This window comes from Astyanax mexicanus, chromosome 17 (assembly GCF_023375975.1).
Source record: "Astyanax mexicanus isolate ESR-SI-001 chromosome 17, AstMex3_surface, whole genome shotgun sequence".
In the NCBI taxonomy this organism is placed as follows: Eukaryota; Metazoa; Chordata; class Actinopteri; order Characiformes; family Acestrorhamphidae; genus Astyanax; species Astyanax mexicanus.
The window spans coordinates 16,622,195-16,644,142 of NC_064424.1; the positions used below are offsets into that span (position 1 = coordinate 16,622,195).

Consider the following 21,948-nt stretch of genomic DNA (forward strand, 5'->3'; position numbering starts at 1 on the left):
TAAACAGCCACAGCTAATGCAGATAGCGAGAGGGAGAAAGAAAAAGAGAGAGAGAGTGTGTGTGACAGAGTCATAAAGAGAGAGAAAAAACTTCCACTGGAACAGTGTTGACTCCTCTGAGCTCGAGGTCTGTGAGTGTATTTGGAACAGTTGGATTGCATGGCTGGCCTCCACCGTTTGAGACCCAGATGGCCTTCTGGCCGCTGTGCTAAAGGCGTCCCAAAATGCACCGGCCTGTTCCACTTTCCTCCGGCCCCGGTCACAAACGGCCGCTTGTTCCCTAAAACAAAGCCTCTTGAGTTGTCTGCCATGAAAGGACTTGAAGATGGCTGAATTCTTAACTCCCCCCTTCCTCATTCCCCCCCCACCCCACACACACACCAAACCCAGCAGGCCAGGCTAGCCCTGTCTAAACAGGAGCTGCATACTTATGCTCTTTCTCTGCTTCTTCTGTGTTGCTTTGGCCCCTGAGATAAATCGAGCCATTCATTTGGGCTACAATTATAGCTTCTGGTGGATTTGAAAGACGTTTTTGGAGGGGGAGGGGTGTGAAGGACACAAGGGAGGTATTGTAAGTTGGGGAAGGAGTGGTGGGGCTCACCTATGTGCTCTGTATGTGTTTGTGTGTGTGTGTGTAGCTAAAGAAGAAACAGGTCTACGTGGAGAAGGTGGAGCGGATGCAGCAGGCTCTGGCTCAGCTACAGGCTGCATGTGAGAAGAGAGAGCAGTTAGAGCACAGACTCCGCACGCGACTGGAGAGAGAGCTGGAGTCGCTCAGGATGCAACAGGTGAAAAATGCAAAGACAAGCATATGAAAAAAAAAACTTGGACTGGTACATGTAACTGTAGTTTACTCTGTCTTGGTCTAGCTCAGGTGTTCTTAACCTTTTTCACTGTACCCTTTTAGTGTACAAAACACTTCACAGTTCTGTGCACATTTTGCGACGAAACTCCTTTAATTAGCATCACTCTTGCAAACACCCAGGTAAAGCTAGCTGTAAGACCTTTCAAAAAATTATTCAGTAACTTGACTTGTTTTGCTTGCTATTACTATAATTGGAATGTGCAAAGGAAAATTATAAAATGCAATTCTTATATAAAACCACACACAAAAAAACATAGATCAAAAAATAAGAAACAATTATACTATAACCAAAATGAGTTTGAAAAATTATCTAGGAATTAATATACAGCAGATATAAAAGAAAGAGAAAATATATTCCTGAAAGTATAATATAAAACAATTAAAAAAACATGAAATATGCAAAAAAAAAAATGGGCTGATGAGACAAGCTGGCAGCTCAGAAACACCACTCTCATTGAACAACACATCCACACTACACAGAATACCAATATGAATATAAACAGTACACAAAATGATAGATAATCATTTTTTGGACTGCTGTCAAATATAGTAAATTACTTACTATAAATATATTTGTCAATTAATACAGTATAATACATACAATTAATAAACAAACATAGTAATTTTTACTAAAACATGCCAATACCAAAATACTATTTTTTACAGGCCAAATGAATAGCCTAGAATCTCCTAAAATGTGACTTTTCTCCTATAAATACTTCATAATATATAGGAGAATAAAGGTATTATAGAGCTAAGGTAATATCGATATAACAAAAACAAACCGTTACCGTGCCCCAAAAAACGTGATACAAACCGAACACTGTATTGTTGTATCCCTAGTATCTGTATACATATTTGATGTTGTGCATAAATGAGCCTTAAGACAAAATAATAGATAATAAATTTAAATAATATATTTGTTAATTATTTTCTCTAATAGCTGTTTTTTCTGGACCAAAAACTGTGCTGGAGGAGAATATGGCTATAACGTGTCCCACCCCCTCACCCACCCCTCATGTTAAACAGTTCAGCGGGCACAGCACAGGCTCAGCTGCAGTCAGCAGGAGCTGGAGATGTTTCATTTCTCCAGTTCCACTGCACGCTTCCTCTGAGTCCAATACAAACGTCCACCAGTGTTCATAACGTGACCCGTAATCTGGGGGAAAGGTTGCAGTTCACTCTGTGTGTGTGTGTCTGTGTGTGCGTAGGACTGGGAGAGATTGAAGAGGAAGAGCAAACAGCTGTGCTCTCCATTAGGACCTAGATAGTCAACATCCTCTGTAACTTCCATACTGTGTTTAAAATCTGGAAACCTGGCATTGCTTTTAGTCAGTCAGCTGAGAGAGATAAGCTCTGTTTTAAACAGAAATCTTTGACAGGGCAAACACATTTACACATGCACCCTGTTCCAAAAAAAACTGTCTAGTGTATTTAACTAAATACATATCTCATTATCTGACAAATAACTACAGCACATTAATAAAAAATATACAATAAAAAGGTTCATAGATTTTATGGTGAAAAACTGTCAATCCATGACAATAAAAATGTATTTACAGTATTTTACGGTCACAGTATTCAACCTTTTACAAGTACATATCTCTTCTGGAAAAAGTACATGTTTTATCATTTTTCAGTGTTAAATACTAACACCATAAATATACAATTAGCAGTACTGTCATTACATTCAATATTGTAATAGTATGTCACAATGAACTGTATTAATTACAATAAAAATTCTGCCAACCCATTTTTTTTTTAACTGTACCGTATTTTCGCATTATAAGGCGCACTTAAAAACCATTAATTTTCCCTTAAATGGTCAGTGCACCTTATAATCCAGTGCGTTTTACCAGTCAGGTTGTAAGGAGCAGTAAAGCCACACTGATAAAGTGCAACCTTAAAGGGGTTTAGTTTGGTTCACCAGCAGTGTAAGCATTAGCCGCTAACCACACTAAATGCTAGCTCTTATAGTATTATAGACCTGTAGTCTGCTACTAACCCCGGCTAGCACTGCTCAGTGTAAATTTCAGTTTCAGTGTAAATTTGGTAATCTAAGCTTAATGTAAATAGGCGGAAGTGCTTTACTCACTCAAATAAAAAGTTTTCAGGAGAGAAATCTGTGTGGATTAACCACCACCGCTTGTTTGACTCGTCTGAAATGTTTTTTTTTTTTTGTTTTTTTTTTATTAAGAATTACAATTTTATTTATAAATATATAGCTTACAAAAAAAACATGGCGACAACGCTGTCCATTATTAGAGTCACACAAAATTCGCCTTATAATTCGGTGTGTATGAAAATAGATGTTTAATGATAATTTCATTAAAAATCATGTTATTGTTTTTTTTTTTACAGTGTAAATCACCCTTTTTTCCCCACAATAAAGTTTCTTACATAAAACCGTTCTCGAATATAAAATTTACATTAGCCAAAAAAAAGCATATTGTAATATCCTCTAAATTGCGATTTCTTTTTTAATAGTATACAGTGTTACACAGTCATTGTGTGTTCTTTAGGATTTCTATATGACACATTTGAGGCTTAAGCCCTATTTTTTTTTTTCTTAAATGGCTCCTGAAAATATTTTAGTCCAGTATAAATCTGAATGTGGAGAGCCCTCAGTAATATCAGCCATGCTCATAATGAGGACTGAACGAACCACTTCAACTGAAAGAGTGCTTTACTCTGTGCTCCTCACATTTCTCAAGAGTTCCTCTGTATCTTTCTAAACTCCACAGAGGCAGGGGGGTCAGCAGAACCCGGTGGGTCCTGAGTACAGTACCACAGCTCTGATGGAGCACCTGCGGGAAAAGGAGGAAAGGATCCTGGCTCTGGAGGCTGACATGACCAAATGGGAGCAGAAGTATCTGGAGGAGAGCGTCATGAGACAGTTTGCTCTGGATGCAGCTGCTTCTGTTGCCACACAGAGGTACGTACACACGTTTGTTGTGAACACACAAATACCCACATACACAACAGTTACACAAACGTCACTTGAAGGCCAATTTATGCTACTGCATCAAACCTACAGCATCTCACCTGCAGCTTCTACCCCTTCCCTCTGACAGGGACACTTCCACTGCCATCATCAGCCACTCGCCCAGCAGCAGCTACGACACTTCAGTGGAGGCACGCATCCAGAAGGAGGAGGAAGAGATCCTGATGGCTAATCGCCGCTGCCTGGACATGGAAAGCCGCATCAAGAACCTGCACGCGCAGATCATAGAGAAGGACGCCATGATTAAGGTTCTGCACCAGCGCTCGCGGAAGGAGCCGGGCAGTAAGGGCGATGGTCCGTCCACCATGCGCCCTTCCAAATCCCTCATGTCCATCGCCACGGGCACGGGCGGCTCCAGCGGCTCTGGCCTGCTCTCACATTCACTTGGACTGAGCGGCAGCAGCCCCATCACAGAGGAGCGCAGAGAGGACCGCAGCTGGAAGGGCAGTCTCGGTAAGAGCATCTTCTGTATAAATTTTCATTAAGACATTTACCTTGCTTACAGTCTCCTAATGTGTGTTACCGCCAGGTTATTGCCAATACACAGCCCTATTCATTTATTGAATTGAATTTTTTTCAATTGTTATTCATTTTTCAGCATTAAGAAAAAGTATATACAGCTCTGACAAAAAAATAAGAGACCACTTAAAATTATAAGTTTCTTTGATTTTACCAATTTGAAAACCTCTGGAATAAAATCAAGAGGAAGATGGATGATCACAACCATCAAACCAAGCTGAACTGCTTGAATTTTTGCACCAGGAGTGGCTTAAAATGATTCAAAAGCAGTGTGTAAGACTGGTGGAGGAGAACACGCCAAGATTCATGAAAACTGTTTGTTTGATTAAAACCAGGGTTATTCCAACAAATATTGATTTTTGAACTCTTAAAACTTTATGAAAATGAACTTCTTTTCTTTGCCTTATTTGAGGTCTGAAAGTTCTACACCTTTTTTGTTATTTCAGCCATTTCCCATTTTCTGCAGATAAATGCTCTAAATGACAATATTGTTATTTGGATTTTGAGAGAAATGTTGTAGTTTATGCTGTAGAATAATACAACAATGTTCATTTTACTCAAACATAAACCTATAAATATCAAATAAATATCAAATACCTATAAATTTTTTCCAGAGCTGTATATTCATTTAACTTAAAATGACACAAGAAAATGTACCAAATTACGGATTCATTTCTTTTCAGAAAAGTAAAGTCCTGTTACTGAAATTAATTTAGTCTACTGAGGAATAATTCATCTGTATTATAAAGTTTATCTGATTAAGCTTTATTTTTATAAACTGTTCAGGAAATTCTTGGTGTAGATTCTTGTATGTAGCTGCTCGCCTGTTAACCAGAACTAAACGTAGGGAGCATATTACTCCAGTTCTGACCTCTCTTCACTGGCTACCAGTGAGATTTAGAATTGATTTAAAAATTTTAGTGTTGACCTATCAGGAAGTACATAACGAGGCTCCAGCTTACATTACTGAGCTGTTGTGTCCACTTAATAATGTAAGATCTCTAAGGTCCTCTAACCAAGTTTTACTGACTGTTCCACGCACTAAACTAAAGTTAAAGGGTGACCGGGCTTTTGTAGCTTACGCTCCCAGACTGTGGAATGATCTCCCCACTAACATCAGATTCTCAGCTTCGGTACATATTTTTAAGAAACGTTTAAAGACCCATTTTTATTCTCTTGCTTTTAGTAAGACATGAACCTTGATTATTTGCTTCTTTTATTTGTTATTTTACTTGATATTTTGGTTTGTTCTTTTGTGTTTTAGATTACTTTTTTTAATTTAATTTAATTTATTTATTATGTGTATGCATGTTTGTGTATGTGTATATATGTATATGTGCATATGTGTACATGTATGTATGTATGTATGTACATGTGTACATGTATGTATATGTATATGTATGTATTAGGTATTTTATTTCTGTCTGTAAAGCACTTTGTGAGGTGCTCTAGAAAGGTGTTATATAAAAAATAAAGCTATAAAGCTAGATTTTAACCCTCTCACCACCGCTGCCATCAGGTGTTTTACTCGGGCCGGAGTTCAGGGGTGACTCTTTGAGGACAGAGTCCATCTCCTCCTCTCCGTCTCCAGTGCTGCCCTCCACTCCCATGCCAGCCGCCACTCACTCTAAAACAGGCAGCCGTGACAGCTGCACTCAGACGGATAAGAGTCAGGAGACAAGCAAGCCCAGCACGCCATTGCTGCAGAGCATAGCAAACAACCGCATCACAAGCCCGAGTCCTGTGTACATTCCCGACCGCATCGCAGGTAGAGCATGGCTTACGTCTTAACATTACTGCACAATCACAGGACAACTATTTAGTGTTTGATGCTAAATGAAAATTCACACTGTTTTCAGTTTTTACGACATACCAGAGACAGGTTATATCTGCCCAGCATCAATATGAATAATTTATTTTTCTACTTAAGTTATGGATTTACAGATTTGACTTTTAATTATTAATATAAATACAAAGGTGTCAAAAGTATTAAATTTCATTACTAAGGTAGAAGTAAAGATACTAGGATTTAAAATACTTCTGTAGAAGTTAAGTTTGTGCTCAAGCTTTTTACTTAAGTAAAAGTGTAAAAGTAATGGTTTCAAAACTACTTAAAAGTATAACAGTAAAGTAAGAGGGGAAAAAAAGACAAATAATAATAAGAATAAAAATAAGCTAATGAGGCTGTTTTTAAGATGTAAGGAGTAACAGGTACAGATAATTGTGTGAAAATGTAAGGAGTAGAAGTAAAACAAAAAAAAAAGTCAGCTGAAAAACGATTACTCCAAAAAAGTATATAAAACCAACAAGGTACCAAAGTAAGTAACAAGTAAGGTAACAATTTTTTCTTTTTTTTGTGTAAATAAATTTTATTCAGTTTTCAAGCAAGAAAAAAAACCCAAATGACCAGACCATACCAACTACAATATGCAAATCAGAAGGTACAAATAATATATATATATATATATATATATATATATATATATATATATATATATATATATATATATATATATATATATATATATACATATATAGAAAGAGATAAACCATAAGCAAACAAAAAATATATAATAATAATACAAAATTATTACAGCGCTTCTGGTTTACAATCATATTTTATGCAAAGCATCAATTACACAATTGCATTCTGTCTAGCCACATCTTCAGTCACACAGCTATAAATATGTACATCTCGAAGGTAACAAAGTTTATATATAGTTTGTTACTTGAAACTTCTGTATCATTGAATATAGATATCATGTATAGTACTGTAATGTTATTGGCACAAAATAAAGCTCATTTCTTGGCAGTAAGGGGGGTTGTATTTCGTATAATATTAGAATAGTAAAAGTAACCAATTTCCATAGCCTTTTTTATAAAAAAAATAAAAAATAAAATAAAAAAAGCTTTTCTGTTTTGCTTAATTATGTTAAATCTGATGATGGAATAGAACAAATTCATACTGGCTGGAGCCATTCTTGTTACTTTTTTTTTTACTGTACTTTATTTGCATCTGTTTAAATAAAATAAAAATCAAACATTTTAATTGCAGACACAAATTGTAACTAATTTGCTTGGGTGCCTAAAAATTGCACAGTATTAAATATCATTTACTTCTAGTAAAATCTGGTAATTTTTGTTTTAAAATTTTTAGGGTTCTGCTACAAATATTACTGGTGAAAATAGTAATATCATTTTTTCCCAATGTTGTGTAGCTCTACATCAGAAACATTTTGTACGCATTTGTATAAAAGTATAAAGGTGTAATGGTGGGATTTGTTCCTGCAGATGTTCCAGTGTTCCACAGCAGCACTCTAGAGAGGAGAGCCCCTGTGCAGTCCCTTCCTCAACCGCCCCTCCCTCAGTCAATGCCACAGCAGGACGTGGACATTGAGATGGTGGAAATACTGATTTGAACTGTGTAAAATATGTAAATATATATATACACACACATGCGCGCGCACACAAAAAAGACATGCAACAGGTGAAGGATTTCTTTGATCAAGTCTTTATTGGGGGACACTGATGGTGTGTTGAAATGCACTAAAGTTTTAGTGATATTTTACTCCTTGTACAGATGAAAGTCTCAGCATCCAGTATCAGCTATGAATAACTAACGTTTTTGTACAGTATTCTCTGGCGACATTTTCTTCCACCAGAGTTTAGGACCAAATGTATTTCCAACCGATTTTTGCATTTATTGCACTACTTTTTTTATTTTATTTTATTTTTTAGCTTCTAATATTATTAGACTAGAAAATTTGTTTGTGTAGTGCACATATACCAATGTTACAATCTTGGCACTTGAGTACACGATGGTATGGTAACTAGCGGAAAAGGTGTTACATGTAAATACTGTATCTATATACTGTAAGACATGTAAGATAGAACTGAATATTTAGGGGCTTGTGAACTAAACTAGGCACTCTGAGTGGAGGAATGTGATTATGAAGAGAACTGACCTGTCCATGTTTTGCCCACAGATGCGTTCTTCTATAGCAACTGCAGCTATTTTGCTCACAAAAGAAACTTATGCTGATGCAAATGCATACAAAGTGTGTCTAGTACCTGTAAAGAAAAACTGTCAATAGTTTATAACTCAACAGCTCAATATACTGACCCCAATAATGCTACAGTACCACATTACACAAAGTGCTGGGGACAGAAACGCAGTGGGAGATGGGGAATGGGCTCAAACTCCAAAAGTGCCCAAACACAACAAATTACATATTTAATCACTAAATATCAGTACTTTCCACATTTAAACAACATCTAGACATTTAAACGCCTTTTAAATGTCATGTTCAGCGGTTTCTATCATTGTTAGGGATGAAGCACATGGCAGAAATAATCGTTGACTAGTTGACTAATCGGAAAAATTAATTATTAGATTAGTCGACTACCAGAATAATCATTAGTTGCAGCCCTTGTCACAAGTTACTACCATTACTTTTGGAATAAGCAGTGAATTAAGCAGGTGTCATAATATCCTTGTCCATATAGTGTAGATTTTCATTTCGTTTATTAATTCTTCTTTATTAGTGAGTAGTAGGTAAGTGATCAGACAGTTCTTGAAGTTGATGTTGAAAGCAGAAGTGTAAAGATCTAAGCTAACTGTGATGGCTGCAGTAAGAGCTTCCCCAAAACACCAGGGCCCATATTTATCAAAAGTAAGACAAGTTTACTGAACTGAATTAAACAGCTTATGAGAGTCTTAGGATCTTAGAACAGTACTTTTACTCTGAGATGGTGCTTGATAAATGAGGTTCCGGGTCTGGAAGGGTGTTTCCTGTATGCAGTGGTCATTACCAAACAAAAAAAGATACAAGGAAGGATGTCCAGCAAACAGTGACAGCGTCATGTATGATCAAGCCTTATTGTCGATGTGCGTAGAGCTCCTTCAGAGCTGTTCTAGCTAAAGTTCTGTAAAGCTTGAATCTTGCATCAGTAGTTATTAAAGATCGCAGTTGTGGGCAGGGTATAGACAGGTCAACCGGACCATCACGATCGCTCTGTGGTCCAGAATCTTCTGTTGCCGTGTATGCAAAAAGTCCAATGACCCAACTGGTTTTGGGTTGGCTTGTGTAAGTGTGTGATGTGAGAGAATTCATGGGTTTGGGGTTTACAAAGCACTACAAACTGTCCTTCATTCCACTTGAGCTGCAGCGGCCTTGCTACACCTTTCACAGAAAAAGCACCACAGGTCTTATTGTGGTGTAGATAGAGGTTCCTGTCATGCTTTCCATTTCAGTCTCCTTTCTTTTTTATCCTTTATACTCGGGTTACAGCCAGAGCTGTATTATGTATGAGAGATCAAGGTTTATTTCATAGTGTTTGTTTTTTTATTTCCTCTGTTTCCACTAAAAGGGCTTTTAGTCTTCTAAGACACTTGAAACCAGTTTTTTTTTCTTTTCTATTAGGCAACTTTAGAACCTAGGAGCTGTGAGAATGGGAAAAGATACCAGGTACCCAAAAGTGAGTGGGGGTAGTGTAGGTACCATGCAGTGGAAAAGCCTAATTACCTTGTGACTGAAGGTTACAGGAAAGCAAATGTGATCATTAGCTAGTTAATATCTCAGAGTAAAACGCATAAAATCATAAACATAACTTTACTGATTTTGCTGCTGAGCAAAAACCCATTTACGTTAACTGCATGTCACTGTCTGCCAAGTGGAACTAATGCTGTGATACTGGCTCAGTATTGTTTGGTGAATCTAGAAAGAAGGTGTTAATGTTGACTTGATGTAAAATTATATTCACAAAGCTGCCCATCTTAAAACTAGTTATTTTTAAAAGTCTTTTTCAACCATCATTTCAAGCATCCTAGACCAAAGAAATGTTAGATTTGGTCAACATATTTACAACTACAGTAAGTGTTTGCAATAAAGCTGTGCATTATTGCAGTTCCCCACAGGAACTGAACAAAGTTATAAACATTTCAGCAACATTTTGAAATACCTCTCTGTCTTATTGTACATAGTAACTCAACACAAGAGTATGTTGTTGTGGATAGCCTTAAGCAGTGCCTTAGAAATAGGTCTGCCTGCTATATTTAAAACATTTACGTTTATGTAAAGATTCAGAGTTCAGTCATCCAGAGTCCAGTTATACAATCTATAAAATATTAGAAACGCCCAATTGCACCATATATTTTAAGTATCAGTCCTAAATTATAATTGGTGCAGCTTGATATATCAGTACTTTCGCACAAAACATTTAACTTTACAGATGAAGCAGTCTCAATTTAAAAAGCTTCCATTTTAAGTTATTTTGGGGAATTTTTGTTGGTCTATTTATAGACACATTAGATTTTATGAAAAAGGCCAAATTAAAAAAAGAAACGCAAATAGAGTGGCAGAGATAATATATTGCACATGACATCAGTAATATGTAAATGTAGCACACAATCATCCCGAATCATCCCCTTTTTTTGTGAATAGAAGTCTACAGCAAGAAACTGATTAGTGGAAAGTATTTCTCAAACTGGTACTAGACATTTCCTGCCCAGTGGGTTTAGAATGTAGAAGTGATCTGTTCTTTTACTATGCAGGCAAGTAAATCATTCCAGTCCAAATGCGTCTCATGCCTCATTCTGGACTCCTTCTAGAAGTTGCACAATAAAACATTTCCAGTAGTTGTGGACAATGGACCTAAGAGCTGTGGACGGAGTCTTGGGTGGGACCAGTGACTGCGAGCACATTTAGAACTGCACAGTACGTTTTTAGCAAAAAGTACTTTCAGGAAAACAAGAACCACACCAGCATTGCCTCCTTTAAGAAAAGTGCCTTAAGTTTGTGACATTTCAGCATACTCTTGATTATAAATGTACTTGTACTGTAAATAATAATAAAAAAAATAATATGCCTACAGTAAATAATATAACATTGACATTAGCTGCTATTGCCTTTAATAGTGGAGGTTTATTTTAAAAAAGAAAGAGAAAGGGTGTCATTTCAGCATGTCAGGTCCCACCTGAGGATCAGTCACTATGTTATCTGTCTTCATGGTCTTGCTACTCAAGTGTTACTCACATCACAACGTTTTATTCTGATTTAAGAAGAGAATGTTCTAGTCCAGCTCAGGACAATCTAGGAAAATGTTGTTTTTCCTGTTGGTCTTGAATTTTGTACAGCATATCTTGATCCCTTTTGTATCTCCTTCTCCTGGCGAGGAATGTTTTCCCCTCATTTCTGTAGTATATTCCATCACAAAGTGTGTACTCTAGTTGCTGCTTGACAATGATATTACTGTACAATCATGGTTCATTTGTATTCATTTAATTGTATTCTTTTTAAACATATTCTGTTTTACAAAACTTCATCTCATACAGTGTCCTTGTACGGTTTGACCTTTTTTTGTTTATACTCCTGAACACGTTCCAATATGTTTTTTTTTTTAGACAAAAATTAATTTAATTTTTCAATAAATAAATATACTGAGCAAGTGTGTTTTCCTTTGTGTGTTGAACTTCAGACTGCTTCAGAGGGAAGGCAAGCAACAATGTTCAACAAAACACAGTATTTCATTATATAACAGGATTAAATAACCTATTTTTTTACATTACAAACACAGTCCAGCAAGATAAAATAGAAAAATTTTTAGTAAACTTCATGCATGTATATAAAAAAATTAGCGTTGGTTGTCCAAAAATCTAAATGTTCGAACATTCTTATCAAGGCCTTCAGCATATTTATAAAATATTTAGTGTTGTGGTCAGACATTCTATGAATTGTGTAAATGACCATAACCCAGTCTGTGCATCTTTGGTTAGTATAACTTCCCAACTGTCATTCATACTACTATTGCTACATTCCACTAACATGCCAAAAGTCATGGGATAACAGTATGTAAATTAATCGTGAAGTGCTAACTCTGGGACGGCTTGGGAACACCACCACTACCTGAATAAGCTGTGAGGTGTTATCTTGTGGGTGAGGTTGATAACTGGCCTGGTTTCAGTTGAGTCCGGCTAATGGGTTCCAAATGGATGGGACATACCGTACTGTACTGCACAAGGGCATGGTTTAGTAGCAGGGCTCCCTGCCTGAACCCTTCCTGCTAGGAGTGGATTTGGAGGAGTGGAGTTAATCAGCCTGAGAGTTTGGAAGGGTTATCTGCGCATCCACAGCCAGCCATTAAGCAGGCAGGCAGACAGCAGCAGAGTGAGAAGCACCAGTTCGTTCTGCTTGCGTTCAGCATTCTGCCTCTCAAGACCAGCTATCCGCCTGCTCATCTTCAGCACCTGCCAGCACAACAGGAGGAGAGACAATGAGAGAAGTTTTTTGGATTCTGTCATCAGCACAATTTTATTATGAAGAATCTAGCACCCTCTTCTGGAGGCTTTGTGAACTGCAAGACCAAAATTAAACTGTCCCAGTCACTTCCCACAGCAACAGTTGGGTCCCTTTGAAGACTTCTTGACTCTCTTTGAAACAGTGAGTAATTCTCAAAGAGAGTTTTACTTCCGATTACAATCCCAAATCAGAAATGCTGTGACAATGCATGAAAAAAAATGTGATTTTGATTTACTTATTATACATTTACTTCTGCATTTCAGGCCTTCAACACAATCAAAAAAACTGGAAAAGGGCAATTTAGGGCTAGTGATAAAACAATATACTTTTTTTATTTGTTTTTGGACAGTATGCAATGTAAACAAACACTTGTGTATACTTGTGTCATTTTTATGATTTGTGGTTGTTTATAGTGTATAAACACATTTATAAGGTGGCTTAAGCAGTTTTGAGTTGTTGACTTGACAACAAAAAAGGATATATGGATATAAACAAATATTACCACAGAGACGTATTTTTTAATCATTAGAGTCTGTGGGTAATTTAAAATATAGGTCCGGTTTATGTAAGCTTGTATAAACTAACCTGTCTGCGAAGCACGATGAACTCGACTGCAGTTCCATTCTCTTCCTCAGGACTGAGCCAGGACTCCTGCATGGTGCTGTTGAGGATCACAGAGAGACATCAGTTAAGATCAGAGCTTCTGACACTAACTGCACTGCTTTTCTTCATGACTAGTGGATCACACAAGAGATCATAGATTACAGCGTACAGGAAGTTATAACTACAACAGAAAATAAGATTTCAATTTCAACAATATTTGGAGAACCAATACAGTGGTCTATGACACCAAGTTTAACACAATATTTTGAAGGGGAAATTTATTGTGGTTAACTAAGACATGTTTATGTCCAAGGTTTTCTTTCACAACTATAAGAGTGGGCAAAACTCACAGGACCATTTAATTGCTAAAAAATATGTCTGCTAGTTTAAAGGGTTCTTTAAGCTGGTTTAAAATGTTTTAACGTGGTTCTATTTAGAACTTATAACTAGGTTTATTAAACATAGTATTAGTAGGTTTATTATACTAGGTATTAAACATGGTGCAAACATAACCTCCTTTATTTATGTAAGGAAAAAGTGTAAAATATGTAAATTCACTGCCACATAATGCTTTTTACAGGTTTCTGCATATTCCCTCTGGCAGCTGTAAGTGTAAAATGTAAAATCTTGATTATTCCATTTTGGAAATCCCATTTAAACTGTAATTTGATTAATCAAATTAATTTGATTAACCTCCCAACCCTAGCTTATCTGTGTACTTTTTGTATTTTTTATATAACAAATGTTCCCTGTGATAGTCACACAGTCACTCTCTTCATACACAAATCTGTTTAGGAATAGATTAGATCTTTTATAATTCGTTTCCCAGACAGGGATTAAGCCTAGCTGTCGACTACATTTTCCTTTTAATGGAAAATCTCCATTCAAAATGCCGTGTAATTCAAGACTAGTCCAGGTCTGAAGAAACTGCCCATAATATAATGCTTCTCAAACAGTGAAACTTACTAGCACAGTTTCTCTGTCTGTTTTTTTACTCTCCTCCTTTAAAACGGAGCTTTAAATCTTTCCTACCTCTTTCCTTCAAGTCAATGCTGTAATAATATACTGTGTGAAAATGTTTTTATAAAAGTGATAAAAAAATGACATGAAATAAAATTAATCTTAATAAGTTAAGCTCAAAGTTCAGAAGGTTCTGCTTTTGTAGAGCTGTATTGTAAGGCTGCAACAAATGATTATTTTGGACTAATCCGATTTATTTTTTGATTGGCCAACTATTTCTGTCATGTTCTTACTCACTTGACTACTGTAAGTACAACTCCTATCCCAATACACATTTTACCTCACCTGCTCAAGTCTGCACATCTACAGCCTGTTGTCCAATCTCTGCCTTAACACAAGTTCCCATGGCAAATTAGAATAATTACCCATGAAATATAAAAACTAAAACTTAAAAACTCTATAGCTTAATCAAATTTATTTGTAACATTAATAAATGTAATCACAATAACATGTAAATAATACAAATAAAAAAGCAAGTAGTCTTTAAATGAAAAAAAAAAAAAAAACACGATTAAATGACAATATTACTATTAGCTACAACTGCCTTGTTGCTCCAGTGCCATCTGAAAGAATCACACTTCTGACACAAACATGTTTTAGCTAACCACTTAGACTCTGGAATTAGGGAATATGGTGCAAAACCACTGCTTTAAACATACATTCTTCTAAATTCAACTAATTATACAAACACACAACCACAAGACCATCACCTTTTCCTGGTCTGATCAATGTGGACCTCGACTGGCTGAGGAGGAGGGTTTTCCGGGAAACCGAACCTTCAAACATTAAGAGACAGACCAAAGCCCAGAGGAACGGGCTTACATTAAACTACAACCTTTACAACATCTGTCACACAAGCGACCTACAAGCTTGAGCATGCCAGCAAAGGGTTAGCCACCTAACTAAGCAGCGCAGACTCCATTTTGACATTTTAGAAGGACAGCAAAAAGCAGGGAACGGAGCAAAAAGCCGAGCAAGCTGAGAACAACACAGCAGGGTCAACAGGGCCCAGCTCAAAACCTTGAAATCAAGTGTCACATTAGACGTGACTGTTTTAAGCTTCTCAGCAAGATATCATCACACACTCACACAGTGCATTAACTAGCCATGTGCTTTAGTTGGGTTGTGCTGAAGCTTTATTATGTGAGCATAAGCTAGGCCTGAAAAACAACTGCAACACAACAAGCCAGTCAATCCACGTTCGCCTGTTTGCAGCCAAAACAGCCAACAAAGGACGGGGTTTAAAAGCAGATGGGGTTAAGGTGAGGGTGGGGTCAGGAGGCATTTCACCTGGTGGAGTATTTTTGAGTGACAGTCTGGAGGAGTTTCTTTGAGGCCCGCTGACCCAGCTGCCTGGCCGCCTGCAGCATGCTCTGTGGGGACAGGAGGCTGGGCGGGAGGTTGGAGAACTGCAGGGGCTCGGGCAGGGGCGGGTCTGGGCCTACAGGGGGTGCTCTTCCAGCACTGCGGCTGCTTGGGGTGGGTAAGAGGGGCCAGGCAGAACACACAGAAGGAGCACCACTGTTACTTAGAGTAAGCAGGTAATACAGTGTTTCTTCTGCTGGACCCAAAGTGCTGCACAAATCCAACACACCTGAAGTCAGATTTACAAAAGCTTGATGAACACTAAAGTCCTCAGCATATCTCCAAACTTTTAACACTTTGACACTGTACGACAAAGCTTCAAAAATCAGTTTAAAAATAAATTAATTAATAAAGAGGTGTGCCATAAAACAAACATGGACAAACTTTGAAAACTGTTTTCCAGTAGTCATTAAATTTAACATAATATGTATTACTCTATAAAGCCTGCAGTTGTGGAGCATCTGCAACAGGCAAGCTCTTTTGCCCATGTTTCACCATTGCATAAACTAAGTAGCCTAAAATGATTTTGTCTTCAATATAAAAATACAAACCAACAATTTATTTATTTTTTTATCATTCCAACTGATTGCAATATTTTATTGATTGGTATAAATTATTCATTGATTTTGTAAAAGGTCCATGCAGTGGACAGCAAAATGGGGGAAAACATTCAATGGAGACTAGATTCACAGTACATTTTTTTTTCCCCTTAACGGTTCACATGCAAGAGTAAGTGATAAAAGTGATCTGTATCTGTCTGTCATTTTAGTGAAACAGATTTACAACAAAAAGTGCCAGCTGATGAAAAATATCCTTCTTGTAAAGAACTGTTTAGTGTTTACCTTAAAATTGTTTTTAGTATCTTTTTCTAGGAAAGCTTTTGTGAATCCAGCCCCGGCCGATGAGCTAGATCAGGTGTTTGAAGCAGTCAATGTTTGAAACTGTGCAGGCCAGAGGTTCACTAACATCACATTACAACTACCAACACTGACACAAGGGATCTAATCTCCTATTGTCCATCACAGTCTGACAATTTCCCAGATCAAACACACCAACTGGACCCAGCAATAAAGAGAAATTTATTTAAGTCTGTTTAAACAGGCAAATCACCAGACTGCACTGAACTGGTTATGACATTGTACTTAAGATAGATTACTTTACATGTGAAAAAAGGTTTAAAAAAAAAAGAAAAAGAAAGAAAAGACAACTGAAGGGCCCATATCATGGCAGTATTAAATTTGTGTGTAAATTTTATAAAATGAATTAGTGTAGTATGTATAAATGTTGTAGTTTACTAAACGTTTAAAATTGTACCCTTCACACCCCAATTGAACTAAACTTTTAAGCAAATTGTTATTGTTCATGTAAGGACACAATATTTAAAAATGTCCAATTATTTTGAGGTTTTATTTAGCAAAATCACACTAAATGTGAGTTCCAGCAGAAACAGGCTGAAAAAAGCAAAACACTACTTTTAAATCGGGCAATGTACAGTACAGCCAATCTGAAAATAAATAATTTATATATGATATTGAAAGAGTTTATAAACAAAGATCTTATTGGAAAAAACAGAGGCAGTATGCCTGGCAAATAGATCTAGCCAACTCACACCCTCTGCTGGTCGCTTTAAGATTAACAAAGAGTCGAGACCTGACCATCTCTAAAAGATGTGCTAGTCTCCTCCTCCTTGTGAACAACTTGGACGGATATAACTATAAGGATATAACTAAGGCATGGATTAAATCGATTGCCTAAAACGTGTAACTACATATTAGCTCATTTTTTGGATTAGGAAAGAGTTACCATAAAACAGAATTAGATTTTAGCCACAAAATAAACTCAAAATAAAAAGTTGCACACTACAGGAATCAACTGACAAATTGTTAGATTGTTATGGAGTCACTCTGAATGGCAGCGGGTCATCTCCAGCAACAAATCATGTTGTATCTTTGTGGTGATGACAAACATGTTAGAATTTAATTAAAGGGTAATTTTAACAGGTTCAAATTTACACTGCATGCTTTTTACTTACACAGAAGGAGAGTGCAGTGCTTGTTTAGAGTGTGTGGGGGTTCCTGGTGGGGTTCTACCAAACGTCTGGTCGCTGTATGACCTACGTAGTGGGCTCTGTAAGTAATACAGGAGAATGTTAAAACAAATTACAATTACTCCAACAATAAAGTTATATACTACACGGCCTACTGGTCTTAGAACTACTCTGACCAGTGAGGCACTCACTGGTCACTCTGCTCGGAATACAATGCATACAAACAGATAAACGACGGCAAGCAAATACTGTCATCATTAAACACAATGCTTATCAGACCCAAAACACTGGCTTACTGTCTCCAGGCATTTTTGCTACTAAATCGCAGGCCATAAAACAATGTGATCTTTATCTCTGTAGGGTCATTTGAATTAAGACAAAGCAGAGCCAAAGGTAGATTTACAAACATTTGCTTAGTCAGGTTACCTGAATGCTCTCTCGCATGTGTGCCTCTTTATCCCACGCTCCATGCTGCAGATCCCACATTGATGTGGCACTTTGCTTGGAGAAGAGCGGCCGTGGACTAAGGTCAGGAGCATCTATCAACAGTAAGAACATATTTTGGAACAGCAAGTACCAAAAAAAATCCTCAGCAATTTGTTTTGATAATGAAAACAAGATATGGAATCTATTTTTTTAGATAAATGTGGCCATATAATTAAACACTACTTACAAACTTGGTAGTCTTAATGAAAACAAATCTTCAGAGTCAATAAAGTTAAAAACTAAAACAAAGCCAATTCTTTCACCTTTTCACATGTAGATGGCTGTCTTACCTGTTAGGGCTAATCTGTCTGGTACATGCATGCTGTAGACAGCATGCAGATTCTCCGGCCTCGTTTCTTCAGCTGGGCCTCCTTGGCCAACTCTCAGCCGTTCAGGCACCCGCATCCTCTTGCTGATGACCTCTGTGTAGTATGGGTCACCACCACGTACCTGAACACCCTCGGCTAGATACACTGGAGCGGCCATGGTCTTCGTGACTTCTGAGAATCAGTAGTTTAAATGTTTAATTCAATTTTAACAGTATAGCCAAAGTGGCAGAAAGAAGTCTAAAAGGAAAAATAACTGAGCAAAATATTTAATAAATATGAGAACTAGTCTGAGGGGGATATTATTAAAGTAGTATAAATGTACAATAGAAAATGAATAGAGGAATTCTGAGCACAATGTAGCCCGTTTATTACAACCTACTATGGCACGCCCTCTGCTGGAATATTAACACTTGACAAATTGTACTCCTTCAATACAAATCCAAACAACGTGTAACATCTAAAAACATCCAATCATCATCCATTTGTCTGTGAGGACATGATCGAAATCGTATATTTACCCTCTAATATCTGATTCTCTCTTTTTTGCAGACTACAGGTTGATTTTTACTGATATTAATATTTCATCCCTGTTTTTACTGAACTGCATATCTAACAGAATGAGTTAATATGACATGGAAAACAAATAAGATGTTAATATGCAAATCCTGATTTGAGGTACCATGCAAATTATTTACATAAAAAAACAGTGAGATTTACTGTAACACACTGAACCACCCATTCATGTAGACAAATTAATCTCAAAGCCAGCTGCTTTTAGCTAGTTTTAGACAGTCTAAGAGGGTCTTTTTATGTTTAATGTTTTTCACGGCACAAACATACCCAATTTTGGTAAGAAAATTGATTAACCTGTGTTATCCAATTGATCTAGCTATTAAGAGCCATTTTTTTCTTACATGATTGCAAATTAATTTACAGAATGCAAAGTGAGTGACAGTAAGAATCAGGGAATTCAAGATAGATGGAAGTCTGGTATTCAAGAGATCTGTTGCTAACTGAGCCAAACATGACACTTCCAACTTTTTATTATGCACAAAAAAGTTCAGTCTACATAATATGCTGTAAACTGTAATTTTCACTATTTTGCTATTCTGCAGCAGTTACTGCACAACAAAAATAAGAGTTTAAATAAACATTGTTTTGTATGCTTGTGTTTTTTTATATTTTTAATAATTTTGAATAATGTTTTGGGAAAGAGAGAACTGCCCCCCTTAAAAAAGCTCTGCATCTTTTTTGTTATTTCAGCCATTTCTCAATATTTTTATTTGGAACTTGGGGAAAATAGAATATAGAATAAAACAACAATGTTTATTTTACTCAAACATATACCTATAAATAGCAAAATCAGAGAACCTGATTCAGAAACTGAAGTAGTCTCTTAATTTTTCCAGAGCTGTATCTTATATACTGTACTACAATATAATAGCAAGAAGGGAACTATAGTGGCATTAGCAAAATTAGCTTGGAACTTATTGTGAGTTGGTTTACACGAACTGCGGATTAGAGCCTGTTTAAGCGGAGTTGATGGCACACCACCATATGTCAAGACAACAGCACCAACAAATGCTATAAGGAGGACAGGGGTCACCATGGGTCAGCCGGTCAAGCTATTGGGTTATATACTATTAAAGATTAAAAACTGGCGAAGATACACAAAGTACCTCAAAAAGCTGTGGTGAACTAACCTATGGCATGCACTGTTAGGGTGTGTTAGCTCGACAGTTAGCCAGTGAGTTGGCACAAAGTGTAGATATTGATTCTGTAACTGCCAGAGACTGTATTGTTAGTTATAAACACTGCAGTCAAAGGCAGAGAGCGTTACAGTGGGTTAATCTAACCTAGTTAATTAACTTAGCTAATTAGCAAGCTAGCTTATCTTAGCTAACCTAGTAAACCTAAAATTGTCCGTTAAGGGTTTTAGAGGGTCACACTATAACGTTACTGTAGCTAGTTGTGTAAAGAACGCCTGAACACAACCCATTTAACCCGGCTCTGTTGTCTTAGTTTAGGTTATAAAGGTAAAACGTGAGCACGTTTTGAGTTAAGTAAGCTAACTCTATCTACATAACGTTAGTCTACTTACGTACGTTACTTTAGTTACGTTTTTATACTTAACTCGTCTCCTAAACTCGCCGCTCACAGGAAGGGCAGCCTGACAATTTACAATACAAACCAGCGGCACCCAACTCTCAACTCCCGCAGTTCTTCAGCCTTAGTTTAAAAGTCTAGCTATTAAAGTTTCCAGCAGTTACACAACGTTTACTAAAACACACACAAACACGCTGCTGCTGCTGAACTTCTCCAAATCACTTTAACATTCAACAAACCTTCTCCCAGCGCGCGGTCGCTCTCGACGACACTAAAGACACCGTCACGTGACAGGCGGGTTCACAGGGGGAAGGGGCGGGACCACGCACACAACAACCAATCAGAAGTAAGGAAAGCGCAGGGATAGCGTACCGTGAAAACATGAACATATTAATGCCCATATCCGAATAAAAAATGTTTTAGAAAGATTTAATATTGACATAGAGGATAACATTACCTGTATTTTGTGAATCAGAGAAAGAAACTATCGTTAATTTATTTTATCATAATAATGTTTTAGATATATATGCAAAACTTGAAAAAAATATGAAAAAACTAAGAGTATCGTATGGATTGATATATTTGATATATTGTTTTATTTTAGAGGTGATAATTTGGAAGCAAAAAATAATTTACAAAATATGTATACACAATTGTTTCTGATTTTCTTGTTTTTGAACGTACTTACCGTTGTACCTTTTGTTACTTGTTAAAGACAAACGCTAAAGACAAAAAAATATAATGTCACAAATCTGAAAACCAAATGTAGCATATTTGGTTAAAATTAAGCTTTAATCAAATTACATTTATTCTTTTGGTTACCCATCAAAACTACATATACATAAATTATATATATAGAAGGTCAATTACCTGCTGATGTAGCATTATATGATGTTGCCTGTATGCTCAGAGGAAAATGCAGTGATCCAACCCTAATAAGCTAATAGACGCCTGTGCTGACCAACATCACCTTGGGAATTATGTGGGGAGAGAGCGCCATCACAGACAGCTAAATTACAAATATGATTAATAATTATTGAACCTGCCTGTTCACTGATTTAATAGGGCAAAATATATAATTTGTACATATTTTAGTTATTTTATATAAACATTTAAACAATTCAATTTAGTTTTTTAGAGCAACTTCCTAGTCTTTCAAGTTATGTTTCCTGATATTTTGTAGATCAAAACATTAATTTGACTTTCTTTGTATATTTAAAATGAAGTAATAGCTGGTTTCAGAAGGTCTAATCTGGCTTTCGAAGATTATTGTTTTTAAAAAGCTGGTCACTGAGGTGAAAACTTCC

General features: G+C 36.7%; 2 protein-coding genes across 14 annotated transcripts in view; one reads left to right on the forward strand and one right to left on the reverse strand.

Moving 5' to 3' along the window:
* Positions 1-11,830, forward strand: part of amot (angiomotin) — a 50,541-nt gene extending 38,711 nt beyond the window's left edge. For all 8 annotated transcript variants that reach the window (XM_049466722.1, XM_007244457.4, XM_007244458.4 and 5 more), the window contains 5 exons: positions 639-788; positions 3,610-3,800; positions 3,940-4,322; positions 5,908-6,156; positions 7,680-11,830. In XM_049466722.1, coding sequence (XP_049322679.1) covers positions 639-788; positions 3,610-3,800; positions 3,940-4,322; positions 5,908-6,156; positions 7,680-7,807 — 1,101 coding nt within the window. In that variant the 3' untranslated portion in view covers positions 7,808-11,830. The remainder of the gene's footprint in view (positions 1-638; positions 789-3,609; positions 3,801-3,939; positions 4,323-5,907; positions 6,157-7,679) is intronic.
* On the reverse strand, positions 11,653-20,956 carry LOC103034990 (mitochondrial fission factor homolog B). Of its 6 annotated transcripts, none has more exons than XM_007244452.4 (8): positions 20,881-20,956; positions 18,497-18,706; positions 18,147-18,259; positions 17,706-17,800; positions 15,599-15,781; positions 15,019-15,084; positions 13,271-13,346; positions 11,653-12,633 (listed from the first exon to the last, which is right to left on the reverse strand). In XM_007244452.4, the coding sequence occupies exons 2-8, from the start codon at positions 18,690-18,692 to the stop codon at positions 12,502-12,504; spliced, it is 861 nt and encodes a 286-aa protein (XP_007244514.3). In that variant the 5' UTR covers positions 18,693-18,706; positions 20,881-20,956; the 3' UTR covers positions 11,653-12,501. The 6 variants fall into 6 exon arrangements, with proteins under 6 accessions (XP_007244514.3, XP_049322682.1, XP_007244515.3 ...); XM_049466725.1 differs by lacking the exon at positions 20,881-20,956 and adding an exon at positions 20,670-20,856 and having other exon boundaries at positions 15,599-15,778; XM_007244453.4 differs by lacking the exon at positions 20,881-20,956 and adding an exon at positions 20,670-20,855.
* Positions 20,957-21,948: the final 992 nt, after the last annotated feature.